The following is a 16,158-nucleotide window of genomic DNA, read 5'->3' as shown; positions in this document are numbered from 1 at the left end:
GAAAGCTTCTTATGAACATACAAGAATCCTCCTCCATACCCTGTGTGGAGGAGGATTCTTCTCCTCCACACCTCCTCCTCCACACCCTGTTCTTCTTCCTCAAATATGTCTCCTTTATTGCTGATGTGTTGCACTTCCTCTTCCTATCTCCTCCCCTTTACTCCTCATCCTGCTCCTGGTGCCACTCATGCATGCTGTGATATATTTGTTTACAGAACAACTCTTCCCCTTATGCTGCCACTTTCTGCCGTTTGCCCCTCCATCTTCTTCCCTAATAGGGTTTAAAACATCCTCTTCTGCCCTCACACTGAGGCCAGTGTTTTTTTTCGTCTGCCTTCCTGACGCCAACAAAGTATCTCCTCTCTTTGTTGGGGCCTCCTTTTGGAGAGGGGGGCCGTCCTCCAGCTTAATTGTGCATTCGCTTGCAGCAACTTAATGACTTAACTCCTTTAACAGTGGAAGTGTTAGTGTAGTGTGTGTGTGTGTGTGTGTGTGTGTGTGTGTTCTATGTCTGTTAAAGTGTAGTTATTTTCAGTTTGAGGCAGTCAACACGGCTTTATGAAACAGAATGAAGAGAACACGTTATAATCACATTTCCTATAAGCAAGAAGTGAAACATGTTCATTTACTAGACACTTCAGCTGGACAGCTCTGAGGCGCAGAAGATATGGCTGCACATCGGTGCTTTGAAATAAATAGTGACGAACACTTTTAAAACTCATGTGTCATCATACACTGATGTTAATGGTCAATAACTCTGAGTCAGCCATCTAAAGTAAGTGTGCTCATCTGTTCAGAGACAATCAGGCAGGAGAGGAAACACTGGAACAAACACTGAATTAAAAAAGTTTTCACTGACTGGTCACATTACAGTAAGTTTACATTTATTGTTTTCTAAGATGCAAAGCTGAACTGTAAACAATAATAAAACTGTTGTATTATATAAAGTCTATGGACCGTGCAATTAAATAATGAGACTTAAGTTACAGACTAACTAGTTTTAACATGATGTTTAGTGTGGACTTCACACCATAACCTGTATTAACTGGGTGAAAAGGCCACAGTAGTACAATAAATACATTAGCAAGTTGTGGAAATTAATAATCACAATAAATATGTTGTTGATCTCTGTGTGCACAATTTAGCTGTGTTATATAAACTCTTCATAATGAAACACAGAGATATAAAGATGTGTCTTAGAAGGAAAAAATCTGTGAATACTGCAAGCTATAGTAAATAATAATAATAATAATGATAATATAATAATACATCTTATTTAAAGGTGCCTTTCAAAACTCTCAAGGTCACATTACAAAGCAGAGATAAAAACCACAAAGTAACAATGCATGGATAAAATTATTATTAAAAACACAAATGTACAGGATGTAGATGATTCGTGAGAACGGATGGAGAATGATCTCTTCATTAATGAATTTGTTTGAAGAATAGATTTATCAAACTGAAGGTTCTCTTCTATCAATTATCTGAACATGCCATTTCTTCTGTATCATTCCCCCCTCAGTATCATCCATATTTTCTTTATCACATACAAACTCTGCCATTTTTTTCTAACTCTTCATTTAACTGTACACGATCATCTCTTGTTTTTTTTAAAAAAAGCAACTTGTTGGAGGACAGACTTATGACTCTTCAGTTAAACATACTGGGTTAATAGCAGTCTATTGAAAGTCATTATAGGAGGAAACCTTTTTACAGTAAGTTAAACCCAAACAGTTCATTGGTAGAAAAGAAAAGTCACAGTTCGGTAGGTTGTTTGGATAAGTTAACACCAGTTTACACGGAGGGATTATCTCCTTTGCCAAATATAAATAAAAATTCCAGTCAGGCATGCTCCTTGTTATTTTAACCAAAAACTAACTGTCTCCTGTCTTCAAATGAAAATGAAATTAACATAGTAAAAAGGAAGAAAAGAGATTCACTTTATTTCAACATTTCTAAATGCTCAATTTTCATGATCCAAATTTCTGAAAAGCAAATAGTTGATTTAATGATACAAAAGTGCCAAGAATGGTCCATAAGTAGTTCTCTTAATGTTGCTTACTGTTTTTCTGTAGGTGTATGTGTAGGCCCTTGTCAGGATATGTGTGGTTGTCCAGTTCTTGCTGACAGTGTGCATATTGAAAAAGCTGGAGGGAAAACACACCACAGTAAAAACAATTAATCACTCTGCGGTAACACGTCACTCTGTGTGGCACGTGTCCAGTAAGTCCATTTCACTAATTGGTATGAGTGTGACATCTTACAACCATCTCTCTGAGGGGGAGATCGCTATGACCACTACTGGGCTGCACACAAAGCAAATACAAGAGACAAAATGAAGAGGTGCACACCGCTTGTTTATTTGTTTTGGTGGGAGGTGTTTTTGAGTATTAAGATTGGCCTTTTTTTCTGGTTGTCCAAACTAATACACCTTTTATAAACTTTTCACATCACAAAGAAAAGACAGGTGCAGGTTTGAAGCTCTTGCTGTCTTACATGCCACACATTTCGTTTACCAGGGAGGGAGCCAGAGAGTGGCCACCCTAGAAATTGTATTGGGCACTCTAGTGGCCACCCAAAAATCCTGAACTATGATTGGCTGTTTGCCTTGTCAGAGGTGGGACTTTTGTTCAAATCAACTATTTTGGCTGTTTTAAAGCAGGCTGCTGGCAGCCTACTTTGCATTTCACTATAGCCTAAATCATTTGGTTAGTATTTTAAAAAGGGATTTTGGACATAAGGTGAGTTTTTTCCGTGGGTTGTGAAAGTGTGTCTGGAAACTTTTTGAAGCACCATTTAAATATTAGTTTTGTTCCATTTTTTTTTGTTCTGTCACATTTGTGCCGTCCAAGCTCCAAACAACCATTTTTCATGAAGAGTTTGTGTTGGGTTCTGAGGCTACACCTGTTGAGAATCCCTGATCTAATGTTGTCACACTATTGTGGAAATACAAAAGGCTAAATAAAGGCTTTTAATTCCTATGAAAGTCCTTTAACACTTTTGGCCATGCATGCAGAAGTCAGTGGCCCTGGTTCAGCCTACCCAGTCATAAAGTCTGGCCGCACCACTGACTGGGACATCAGTATTAAAGTATTGGAGAGTCAATATAAAAGTACTGCGTGATGACAGCAGAGCTTTGATATGGTGCTGTTTCATAATCACACTCTAAAATGGGTTTATGACTGTGATCCATTTATGGGTTCTAGTAGGTCTTTGCATAAATCTTGCAGAAACACGAAGAGGCAACCTGAACTGTCGTGCTTGAATTGAATGCATCCATTGAAGATGTTTGTAAGACTACGGTTACGCTGCAAGCCTTATTGCTACGTACTAAATTATTGTTCAATTCAGTTTTGTTTTATATATGTTTTATTTGAATGTTCACAATACATTTTAAATGTGGAAGATTCCCATCTGAACTGAACTTATTCCTGAACTGACTCGCATGTTGGGAAAAAAAGATTCACACACAGACACACACACAGCCCAATATGCTTTAAAACAATGGGCAGATAAGAACTTCCTGCCTGTCAATTTTTGCTCAACAGACAAAGCTGAGTTTGCCTGCCTCTGGTGCTGCATCTACTAAAAGCAGCAACAGCCTCAGCCCAGCTCATATGCAAATCTTTAGCCTCATTATCTGGCATGCATAAAGTGGGTTGACAACCAACCCATCCAAAACCCTGACATGAATCCACATGAACAAAATCCTCTGCAGTAATATTTCACAGGGAGTTTCTGGAAACATAGCCACTTTGCAATACAAGTGAAGGGGGAGATTATAATACAAGTTGTATTAAATGTATTTTTCCTTGTCTCAAACACGCTGAACACGACAAATGTGAGAACTAATGATAATAATAGTAATACATTTTTTTATGGGCGCCTTTCATGACACTCAGGGTCACTTTACAGTAGTAAGACTGGGATTGAGAGAGAATGGTTTATAATCCACTGTCTGGGAGGAGCAGAAGACTGCTCAGTGCGAACTGAGACAGTTTGGTCTATATAAGATTTCCTGTTTATGTCACCAGCGGTCCTTTGTTTCCCAACACAAAGGATGTATTTGTCAGCAGAATTTGGCGTAGCCTTTGAAATGGGACAGCCTTCAATGTGCCCCTATGTTGTAATTTGTCTTCAAACCAAGAGGAAACCTACAGTGTTATAAAAAACAAGACTAACGTGGAAGTGCAAAATCTTAAAGTTCTTCAAGCGTTTGCTTGATGCTGGCTCCACAAGCACATACGCATTCAAGAAAGCCAGCTTTTAAAGCAGAAACTTAAACAGGGTACAGGGGTTTTTTTTTTACATCTCATTTAGATTTTGTAAAGGACAAGCGTAGCTGACGTGATTCACAACCGGGCGCGATGTTACAATTTGTCAAGAGGCTTAAAATCCATCCCAGTTCGAGCTCTTAGGTTGAGACAGCATCTCCAGCATGGCGACCGATTGGACATCAAAGCCCCCTGCAGTAACAGATGGTTGACATCACCCAGGCTTCTTCCATTAATATTTATAGTCTATATTTTAAACAAGCGTTTAGTTAAGCTGCAGTATCTCTAACTGCAAATTCATTCCACCTTTTTTTTTTACATCTGGAAGAATACAGCACCATCACTGTAAATACCTCATTTACATGATGTTGAGAGGACAATATGAAACAAATGTACTGCATGCATAAACAGACTAAATAAATACCAAAGGATGGCATTGATAGAAGTGAAAACAGTTAAACAGGCTGAGTAGTTGGTGATAATAGTTCTAAATTGACCCATAGGGATAATTGGTGAAGCTTAAACGTCTGTTGTGAAGGGTTCCAGGTGAATACAGCAGAGAAGCTCAAGGCGCTTTTCCAAGTGTTTAGCAGGGGATCTCAACTATCAGCCAGTTAATAGAACATGTTAAAGGCAAGGTTTGTAATTTTTTTCCAGATACACTTTTTAAGATTTTGGTTGAGCTTGTCTTTAAGTCCTGACAGAAATTAATCATTTATATGCTCTGAAAAAAGAACAAAGAAAATATGTCACCTGTAGCAGCTGTAAGACTGTAAAAACTTTGACCAATGAGATATTTGACCTTAGAGATAGGGTGAGGAGCTCGGTCACTGGGGAGGAGCTCGGAGATGAGCTGCTACGCCTTCACATCGGGAGGAGTCAGCAGAGGTGATTCAGGCATCTGTTTCGGATGCCCCCTCGATGTCTCCCTAGGGAGGTGTTCCGGGCATGTCCCTCCGGGAGGAAGCCTCGGGGTAGTCCCAGGACACGCTGGAGAGACTGTGTCTCGGCTGTCCTGGGAATGCCTCGGGGTCCCACTGGAAGAGCTGGAGGAAGTGTCTAGGGTGAGGGAAGTCTGGGCGTCTCTGCTTAGACTGCTGCCCCAGGGACCCAGACCAGCGGATAGGCGGTTGAAAATGGATGGACATCAACAACATACCTTATAATCAGTTTTTTTGTAGTGGCTTACAGATGGTGAGGGTGGCGGTGATTTCAAGTGGGCTGGTTTTCCACTACAACTTACCACTACCTCTTGTTTAACTCGAGCAGGGAAAATGTGTGTATTTATAAGACAGAAAGCTCTGGTCTGTTGTTGTTCATGAGCCTGTGTGTTTACTGAGCACAACATTTGTTTATTTCCAGGACGTTACAGGGCTGGCCTCAGTGTTACCTTGTCTGCCAAATTGATGTTAATAAACCTTAATCTTAAAGTCATCTACGATTACACAAATGTGTCTACATTTCTGCAACTGTAGCATTATTTAATTTAAAAAATAATTAGATAGTACATTAATATATTGCGCGTTCCTCCCGGCTGTGGCTCAGTTGGTAGAGTCGTCGCCCCTCAATCGGAAGGTTGAGGGTTTGATCCCCAGCTCCTGCGAGCAACATGTCCGATGTGTCCTTGGGCAAGACACTTAACCCCAAATTGCTCCCCCTGCTGCGTCTGGGGCGTATGAATGTGCGTGAATGAATAGATACTGGATGGGCCATATATCCAGCCCATCAGTGTGAATGGGTGTGAATGGGTAGGTGTAAAAGCGCTTTGAGACGTCGGAAGACTAGAAAAGCGCTATACAAGCTCAAGTCCATTTACCATTTCCCAACACTGGTCATCATAATCCAGATAAGATAAAAAGACACATTTAATAATTTGTTATCTGCTGAGCATTTTGAAGTAATTTTTGTTTCTGAAGAGGAGTCCAACTTTTTTCAATAAACTTAACTGGACCCAATAATGCAGGTTGACACAGGGCGCAGGACGATAAGAAGGCAGAGGAGATCACAGGTCATCAAAGTCATCAAAGGGACAGGCAAAAAAAAAAAAAAAAAGCAAGCTACATCAAACACTGTAAAACTAATGAGAAAGAACAGTTGGAAGAAGCACCATGAGGGAGAACAGAATGATTGGCAACATGAGGGAGGACACACAGATTACAAATACAGATTACATGTCACAAGGTAAAAGTGACCTAACTCTGATGACCCAGATGGGTTTCTTTACGACAGTGTGAACAGCACAAGTCACATGGAATCTGATATGATTTTAATCAGATTTGGGCCACTTTATGTTTTTTGAAAGATGTTTTGACAGTAGGTAGAGTCTGAAATCATTTAGAGGGAGAGTGAGAGATGACATGCCGGAAAAGAGCCATAGATCAGATTCAAAGCTGAACCCCCTCTTGGAGGACTATGTCCACTGGGGCCCTCGCACTAACCACTTGGCTACTGGCACCCCAGATTTAGGTCACATTCATATCTAAAATGCCAGAGTTTCAAAAATCAATGTGAATAGCTACAAAAAAACAAATATGATCAAACCTAAAATCTAACACATAAGGCTTGTAGTGTGAACACAGCATTAGTTGCCAAAGTTTTAATCTGGAATTTGAATTTGAGTTTCTGTTCCAACCAGGAAAAGTAAAACTGTTGAAAATTATGGAAGTAGATGCTTGATTAAAGAAAAAAATCAATTAAAAAGTTCTTGATTAATCAGACAGGCATGACAAAGAACAATGAGATTCAAGACACATAGGGTAGCAATTAAGGGTGACCATACTTTTAAATGTCCAAAATTGGGACACTTTAATTTAACCATTAACCCATATGTATCAATCCACAGAATGGTGACCTGCAACTGGTCAGACAAGGTGGTAGGCAGCCTATCTATGTTGTTTGTCACCAACATTTGGCTCGGAGTAATAGGTCACTTTTTTGGGCAGCTGCAAACCCTAGTCATATCTCTTTTGGTTTTAATAAGTCTCACTATGAATATAGTTTAAGACGGGATGACTACAATGGGTGTAGGCTAGCGTTACTCAGAGTAAAAGGAAACTGATACCCTATGCCATAATAACTTTTAAAGTTTGAGTCCAACCGTTCTGTATAATCACTCTGGGTCCAAACTGCTGACTGTTTGAAATATACTGTGCATGAAGAAAACTGACAGCCTCTTATATTAACTCAGTCCCTGACAAAAGTCTCTTATCCATTTTGTAGAAACAACAACTTATAACCTGACTTTTAATGAATCATTTGGTTTTAGAAATGCCTTATACGAAAGCTAAAACACTCCCAAATTATGTTTAATATACTAAAATAAATTTGCTTCACTGAAGAAAGAAGGTCAGACAAGACAAAAGTTGTGTCGCCTACAGAGAGTAAGGTGAAAATTGAACAAATCATTTACTTCAAATACAAAAATATGTCAGTGAATTAAGTAGTGGTGCTGTGAGATCCATATCTAATATCTTGTATGACTTCTATGAGCTTGAAGGACTGCACCCATGCCGTTTGACAATGATTCATACAATTTATTGATGAAGTCATCAGGAATAGAAAAGACATGGCCCCAAGATGCTTCCTCTTTCATTCTACCCCAGACATGCTCAATGATGTTCATATCTGGTGACTGGGCAGTCCTGGAGCACCTCGATCTTCTTCGCCTTGACAAACTTTGATGTAGAGATGGAAGTATGCAATGGAGCACCATCCTGCTGTAAAATCTGACCCCTTTTATGGTTGGGGATGTATGAGTTAGCTAATACGTCTTGATATTTTAGGCTAATGATATTGCCTTCCAAACTGCAAATCTCTCGAACACCCCCATACTGAGGCATCATATGAAGCATTTCTAAAACCAGTTGATTAATTAGAAGTCAGATTATAAACTGTTGTCTCTATAAAATGGATCAGCAACAAGACTTTTGCAGGGACTGTAGTTGTATCATGAAAAGCCAACAACATTAATATGGTCAATAATAAACCTGCACTCTCAACCTGTCTTTAACCGCCATTAGTTATTAATGTGGCAATTCTTACTGTTTAAAAACACCAGCATTAAACATTTACTGATTTAAGTTTGAGTTTTTTACATGTCAGCTCCCATCAGTTTATCATTATTATTATTTAGCGCCCTTGTGTTATTGTACGTGTTACATGAACTGGTAACCCAAGAACCAGAAATGACCTCAAGCTAATATTGTTTTTACTCTGGTAGATAAGCCAGGTCTCCATCCAAATAGGACACATTTTCTTTGGGGCCTATTCAACCTAACCAGATCAAGATAAGAAATATGGTTGTTTAAATGCTGTTGACATCACAGTTTGCATTGGAGGGAAGGACCTGATTACAAATGGCACCAAGAACCCTGATGCAATACAATGACTCAGTGTGCATTTGGAATACTTACAGGCAGGATTTGGCAGGTAAGCAGTCAGGAAAACTGGTAACAGGAAATAGGCAGGAAGGATTCCAGTACAAAGAAACCCCAAAATAAAAAAATAGAGCAAGACTGAAAGAAAGCACGTGGCAATACCGACTGGCTGTGAAACAAAGAAAATGTTTCTGAATATATAGAGTGAGGCTTTTGAGTAAAGTGGAGACAGGTGAGCAGGTGGGAGGGGGCAATCACTCAGGAACAGGTGTTTGGCTGGGGGGAAAGGAGGGAAAGTTCGAGGGCATCTGGGAGATAGGTAATATCAGCAGCAGGAGGGAAGTAAGACAATTAAGACTGAGTTGGGGAGAGCAGGCGATAACACAGTGGCAGAACAGGGGAATCTATGGAATTTAGTTCGCATCAAATATTGACATTTGATCACTTCAGTAGGTACAGAAATACACACAGTCCGGTGCAAGGAAAAAGAAGACAGCAGCAGGTAAAGTGTCGTGGAGCAAGGAAGTAAATGTCTACAGGTTGCATGCACAGTGAACAATGTAGCAATACAATGAGTGTTTGAGCCACAGGGTTCACCAGGCAAGTAATGAGGAAAACTCACTCTGAGGTGTTGTTGCAGGAAAACCACAGACAGCCAAGGGAGAGGCAGACAGGAATCAGGGTCACAGATGCAGAACTTGTAGTCAGTGACATAAGGCAAAGTTGATAACAACAACAGCACAGGCAGGTCAGAGGCTGGTATGGTTAGGAACCAGAATTCAATAAAATTTAATTCAACTTTATTTGTAAGGGACCATGCGCAATTTACATTTATTGTACTAGAGATAGCTATAGACTAATTTACAACTGCAGTCCAAGAGTTGCAGTGCTGGAAAGTCATGCATGAGATAAAAAAAAAAGGCAGTGACTGAGTGAACCTGAGATGCTTTTATACTGGCTTGATTGCAAATAAGTGGACGGTGTCTGCACAAGTGCGCAGAGGAGCACAACTTTGACAGTATCTGCGGCTGGTCTGCCCACTTGAAATCTGATCGGCTACCCCAAAATCTCTAACTATGATTGATTGTTTGACTCTTCAGAGCCGAGACTTAAACTATTTGGGGTATGTTGAGGCTGGTAGTAGTAATAATAATAAATGTTGTTCAAAGGCATCTTTCAAAGCTCTCAAGGTCACCTTACAAAGCAGAGATAAAACTAACAAAGCAACAAATTCTTTTAGAGGGGCCTCTGTAAAGTAGATGATTAGTGCAGACAAAAATGCTTAATTAGTTGTGTGTAAAAAAACATCATGACACACCTTCATAACCCAGTTCTCAAGTTGGGCAAGCTGCAACCTGTTAAAAAATTAAATATGGAAGTTCAAAATTCTTTAGTTTGTTGAGGGTCCAGATGAAACTGGCTGCAGAAGCCCTTGAAGTTACACACCCATTCAAAAATACCAATTTTTTACAGAAGAAATAAACATGTTTACAGGCAGGTTGAAAATACAAACATGGTGTTATGACACAATGCAGGTGGACAAAAACACACATGGCACACAACACTTTTACACAACTCCCACCCTGAACACCCACTGTGAGAAAGACAAAAACCCATATTTGGACAGATCCGTCTTTTCAGCCTGATAAACTCAATGTTGTTAAAATTGTCCATTACATTACATTATTTTTGCTATTTAGAAGGAACCTGACATAAACATGGACAAAACGAAAATAATAAATATTGCACAAGATCTTTTTAGACATACATTGTAAATAAATGGACGAAGCCTGAGTGTCTTTAGAGCTGTTTTGGAGTCGCCATATTGGAAATGCTGGCTCTAATAAACTTTCTTTTTCTGACCACATCCCTAATTATGCATATTTCATGTCCTTCAATAAATCAAATGAATGAGTTGTTTCGAAAAAGTAACCAGATCCCCGGTACAGTGTGCTTATAATACATTAACTAATAAGAACAAAATCGTTTTGTTCCAGCTGTACACGTGCCATTTCATTATGGTTCATGTGTGTGACTTCAGGGACTTTCAGAGCCAGCATCAAGAGGACCCCAGCCAACAGCATAACTTTTGCGCAGGTTCACCATTTTTATTCTCACGACAGAGAAGTGATGTCTACTGGTAAACTCATGCTGCGGGGGGGGGGGGGGGGCTTATTGCATTTAGAGAGACACACACCTATCTATCTATCTATCTATCTATCTATCTATCTATCTATCTATCTATCTATCTATCTATCTATCTATCTATCTATCTATCTATCTATCTATCTAATTTAAAATGAGACAAGGGAGTAAAAAGCTTGTTGGTAAAAATACACTTTTTTTAAATGATTGTTTTGGCTCTTAATTCATTTATTTATATTTAAGAGTCCATAAACAGGTGTAACAAGAAATACTTGAAGGTGTTTTCCCTTGAGGGTCATGTACACACAGTCAATACTCCCCCACTGAACAGTAATGAGCAAAGGCTCAAATTACAGTAGCACAGAGCGAAAACAGACTCAACTAAAACCTGTCCAGGCACATTTCTAACAAATGCTTAAAAATATATATTTTTTGAATATTTGGCAAATATGTGCAGTTTTTGCAGATCATGAAACACTTACAAGACACAGTGCTTAAAAATAACTTAGTTGAATAAATCAAATAAAAATATGAATTCAAAATTTTTAATTGAAGAGTAGCCCACATATGGACCTTTATATTTGATTAAATTATTGTTTAAATACCCTGCAATTTATATTTCCAGGAAACAGCTGTGATAACTATTTTATCAAATACTAATTATTTTACTTTAAATTCGCATTTTGTATTATTATAGGCTATGCATATAGTGGATTCTGAGATCACAAAAAAAACCCCAACAAACCAGAAAGTCAAAGTCAAAACATAATGGTCTGATAGTAAACTGCCTCTCTATTCACACCTGCCTTACCTCAGACTACCTGTACCTGAAACAAGGTGGTGTCATTAGTTGTTGGTCTTGCGCATGCGCTGTCCTCCTCGCATCAGTACGTTACTATAAGGGCTTCCCGGGTGGCGGAGCGTGGTTCAGTCTACGTTATCTGGACCGGACCGAGGCGGGCAGGAAGCACACTGACGAGGCGGAGGCGATGGAGGACAAAGAGGAGAAGAAGAAGGATAAAAACTCCTCCAAGGGCGAAAGAGTGACTCTGAAGAAAGAAATCGGACTTTTAAGCGCTTGTGCTATTATCATCGGTGAGTGTGTGACAGCTTTTGATCTGACATTGTGCGCAAACAGCGCAGCCCGCTACGGTGATTGCAGTTGAAAGAAGAAGTCAGCCGGCTGCCTGAAAAAAAAAAAAAACCTAAAGAAAAAAAACAACTATTGAAACGTGACTAGTGCTGCTGTTGCTTTGTTATTTAAGTGGCACACAATAGGAGTCAGATACAATGAGGTTCTGGTCTTGTTCGGGTACTGTGTATACTGTAAGGGCATTGTAGAGAGACTAATTGAACAAACTGGTTTTGGTGTCTATTTTATGCACATAGGCACAGAGGAAGATTCCCTGTCCGTCTGCTGCTGGTCCATCTCATGTCCGGGTCCAGTCCCGGTTGCTGGTTTTGTGTGGAAACTGTTGCATCAGTCGGGATGATCTGAATATGGACATGCCTACGTGGCTTGGTCTTCCTAGGTTGAACTTGAAAGGCTTTTGGAGACATGTGCTTTTTGTCAGAAAATTGAGCACTATCACTAAACCACAGAGGGTTTGGTATTTAAAACAAGGTATTATTGTTGTCACTTCATTTTGCATTACTGTAGGTTAAGTCGTGCTGCATGAAAGATGATCTATGTAGTAGTCATATGAGAGATGCAGCTGAGTGTGATACAGAAAGCCGTGTGGTTTATGTTTCCTGTAAAATGGTGATGTAGTGAACAGTCTGTAACTGTATGAAGGCGGGGAAATCCGCTCATCTGCAGCAGTGAACTCGACAGGTTCAGGTTGTGCAGTGTGTGAGCACCGTTGCAATCTGACAGTAGCTAATGCAGAGAATCCTCCATGCAGGCAGCTGATAACCTGTGGCTGGGCTCAGATCAGAAGTCTTTTCGCATCTGGATTTGAACTTCTTACACTTTGCACTGACAATATTCACAGCAGGGCAAGATTCATCTGGCAAGAAAAAGTTGTGTATACATGGCACAGCACAGGTAAGACATAAAGAGATAGTGCTTTGTTTACATGGGTTGCAAAGATCGACTATAAACCTGAATTTACTCACATAAGCAACTTTCAATCAAATTCAAATGCTGCCCTAAAACTGTATGAAGGTTAAAACACTGATTACTCTATGATCAAACTATTTTTTGCTAACATTACATGCTAATTTACCAAAAATCAGTTCTTCTTGAACAAAAATGTTAATTATGGGTTGGCTGTTGTTCTGGGTAAAAAGAAACCGGGGGCTGAAAAATGAAGATTTTGTTGTGAATTTACGTGTGCGCTGTTATCAGAAATATTTTTTTGGTGGCTTTTTGCCTTTCATTTATAGGAGAGTGGATGGAGTAGGATACCAGGGACAGAGTGGGGAATGACGTGAGGGAAAGGAGCCACAGGCTGGACTCAAACCCTTTCCACCCGCCTGTAGGACTTAATCCTCCATAAATGAGGGGTGACCTGACCACTAGTCTATCTGCGCTCGTTATCAGATACTGTTAAGGCTGCGACACATCAGATACTGACATTGGTATGTGAATAACTCCAGTCCTATGGGCGACTTTAATTAGATGCCTTCAGTGCCAGTGAAAACACTACTGCCAAACTTCCATATGTCTCAAGTGTGTAATTTCTATATAAGGTCCATTACCACAAGTAGGAGGACCCCCTCCAAGTAAAAGATGATGAAATGTACCAAGATGCCTGTGAGTTGAAGACAGATGTGGAAGATTATAGTCTGCTGAAATGTGATTCACTGTAGTTTTGTACAGTTTTGAGCACACTCAAAATGCCTGCAGCTCACAGAGACCCATTTGAATTTAGGGTATGCTGATAATTATTCAATTTTGCAAACACACCTTACACAGCAGTTTTCGAAGTTGCTTTAAATCACGGGACAAAATAACTTCCCATGATATTTTAACAGAGAGTGGAATACAAAGCACAATCTCACCTTTAAAAGATGATATAACCTCTGCTGTGTCTGTGGTAAAGCTTTAAACATACCTTTTATTTTCTTCATCATTCTGATACGCTTGAACAAGTTGATGTACCCCTCCGACAACAGAGTTTATTGTAGCAGCGTAGCATTAAAAAGAAAACTGCAGATATTCATTCATTTATTTATCCAAAAACTGCCTCCATGAAAAGAAAGAGAGATCGCTGTCGGAATAGAAGTGTTATTAATCTATTTGTACAATTTGGAAGGATTTTTCTGACAAGTTTTGATAATTAATGTAAAAATAATCCTCAATATTGCGAGCCAGGATTTCTGTTTTTATTGCAAAATTATTTAAAGAAATCATTATTGTTGTTTTTTTCATATCTAAGTTTAAAAATGGAATTCTGAACCCTTATGGTCTGTACAGAAGTGATGTCTAGCGTTTTTAAGTTTCCGTGCATGCAAGGAAACTTAGCGAGCTGTGCATCTACAATCCATAGACTTTAAAAATAGTTAAGCTAACGTTATGCAAGCTAACGCAGCTAAATTTGATAGTAGGGATGCAACAAATTCTGCTTTTACAACAAGCGCCGATGCGCTTCTCTCCAAATTAGCGTTGTTTATTTGTGCCTATCAGTCCAGACTCTGGGATGAGGAAACCCTTTCTGAGAGTTGGTGTCTAATAAACAAAGCCAGGGTAAACTGACAGCACTGGTATCAGATTACACACATCACTTTTACGTGGCGAGCAGTGAGGAGGGAGCAGTGTGACGAAGCATTGCCATCTTTCAGATCAGTGGTGTGGGGACATCTCAGTTTCAGTGTTGATCGAATGACAAGAAGAGAAAACAGAACTTGAACAAAAAGGAAAAAAAACTGTCTGCAAACATTGTTTTACACGTTTCGCTAACTCAAAGTGAAACAGTTATAGAGTTTGGCCAAGTTTACAGCAACACACCAGAGCAGGCTGTAACGTTACTAATGTGGAGCTACTGACTGCTGTATGTATATATATATATATATATATATATATATTAAAATAGTGAAATGTCTTCCTATTCGTGCAGTGGATTTGCATGGCACTACTTCAACGCTGCCTTATTTTCGTTGAGACTGTTTACTGCACACCAGGAACGTGTAGTATGGAAAAGGTGTTTTGTTAAAAGATAGATATATCTATTTCTTCATTTTTCAAAGGCTTTTTCTAACGTATTTTTCAAACGTAGTACATATTGAACCGTGGGCTGACTGTATGGTTGCACCCCTACTTGATACTGCTTTGTAAAATACCAGATTTAATTAGCATACGTTGATGAAAAAAGAAGCCCTCAAGGGTGATTTGAAAACACTGATTACTAGTATTTAGCTAGCTTGGCTAACGTTATTCCCTGCTAACAACCACTCTTCTTCTTTGCTGCTCCTAAAAAAGCTTTCTACAAGCTGCTATTTTAGAGAAGGAAGGAAGAAAGATGTCTTTTTGGAGGGTGCAATAGATTAAGATATTGGATGTACTTGAGCTTTCATTAAGTGTTAAATTGTCGTAGTTTATCATAATTCTTTGGCTGGCCTATTTTTTTTTTGACAAGCAGTAGCTGTACAAATCCTTTACTTATCTCCTGACAAACTCCTCCAGGTTGGATTAAAATTAGAAATATAACAGAGCTTCAAGGGTTATCTTAATGTAATACTGCATGTGTGAAATGGGTTCTCAAATCACTCAGATTAATACAAACAATTCAAGAGTTTTCTGTGAAGCACAGATGGAGTGAAGCCTTTTCAGCGAGTATGACACACACACACACACACACACACACACACACACACACACACAGAGAGAGAGAAGATGAGTCATGCTGTTGCCCACCAGATACAGCCTACTCATATATCCAACACCTGACTCTAGGAAAGGTTTACTATCAGAGTTGTCAGCACACGTGGCTGTTGCTTCACTTTGCTGCTTCTCCTGCTTATTTAGGGTCACGCCAGCTTCAACAACCACCTGCTGAACTATTTCCCTAAGGAATGAGGACTAAACAACCTACTCCGTTTAAGCTAACTGGTTGGACAAGTTGTGATGCTCGACGTTGTTCAAGTTTACTCTTCTCCTTGGTTTGAATAAAGTTGTCTGAGCTGAGAAGTGCCTTGGAGAAATGTTCCCAGTTGTGTTGTGGGGAGGCAGAGAAGGTCAGTAGGACTCTGATTCAGCTGCGATGCCGAACTTCATGATGTAACAAACTCAACATAGGCCCATTATGTAACCGCTCTGCATCGCACCACGGCCTACACAATCACATTTGACAGTGATAGATGCACTGTTCAGACACCCCCCCCCCCCCCGCACGCGCTTCATTAGACAGCGTTCAGAGCTG

The 16,158-nt window shown here is 39.6% G+C and overlaps 1 protein-coding gene and 1 long non-coding RNA gene across 2 annotated transcripts in view; both read left to right on the top strand.

The window, feature by feature from the left end:
• The first annotated feature begins 11,682 nt into the window (after positions 1-11,682).
• Positions 11,683-16,158, top strand: part of slc7a10a (solute carrier family 7 member 10a) — a 29,545-nt gene continuing 25,069 nt past the window's right edge. The window contains exon 1 of the mRNA XM_079338720.1: positions 11,683-11,890. Within this exon, the coding sequence (XP_079194846.1) occupies positions 11,785-11,890 (106 nt within the window). The 5' untranslated portion in view covers positions 11,683-11,784. The remainder of the gene's footprint in view (positions 11,891-16,158) is intronic.
• LOC306820775 lies at positions 12,789-13,542 on the top strand. The gene is made up of 2 exons (XR_013778704.1): positions 12,789-12,842; positions 13,184-13,542. It is a non-coding gene; the product is annotated as an uncharacterized lncRNA (long non-coding RNA).

The sequence above is a fragment of the Symphodus melops genome (genome assembly GCF_947650265.1).
Source record: "Symphodus melops genome assembly, chromosome: 3".
Classification (NCBI taxonomy): domain Eukaryota; kingdom Metazoa; phylum Chordata; class Actinopteri; order Labriformes; family Labridae; genus Symphodus; species Symphodus melops.
This window is presented reverse-complemented; position numbering and strand designations above follow the sequence as displayed.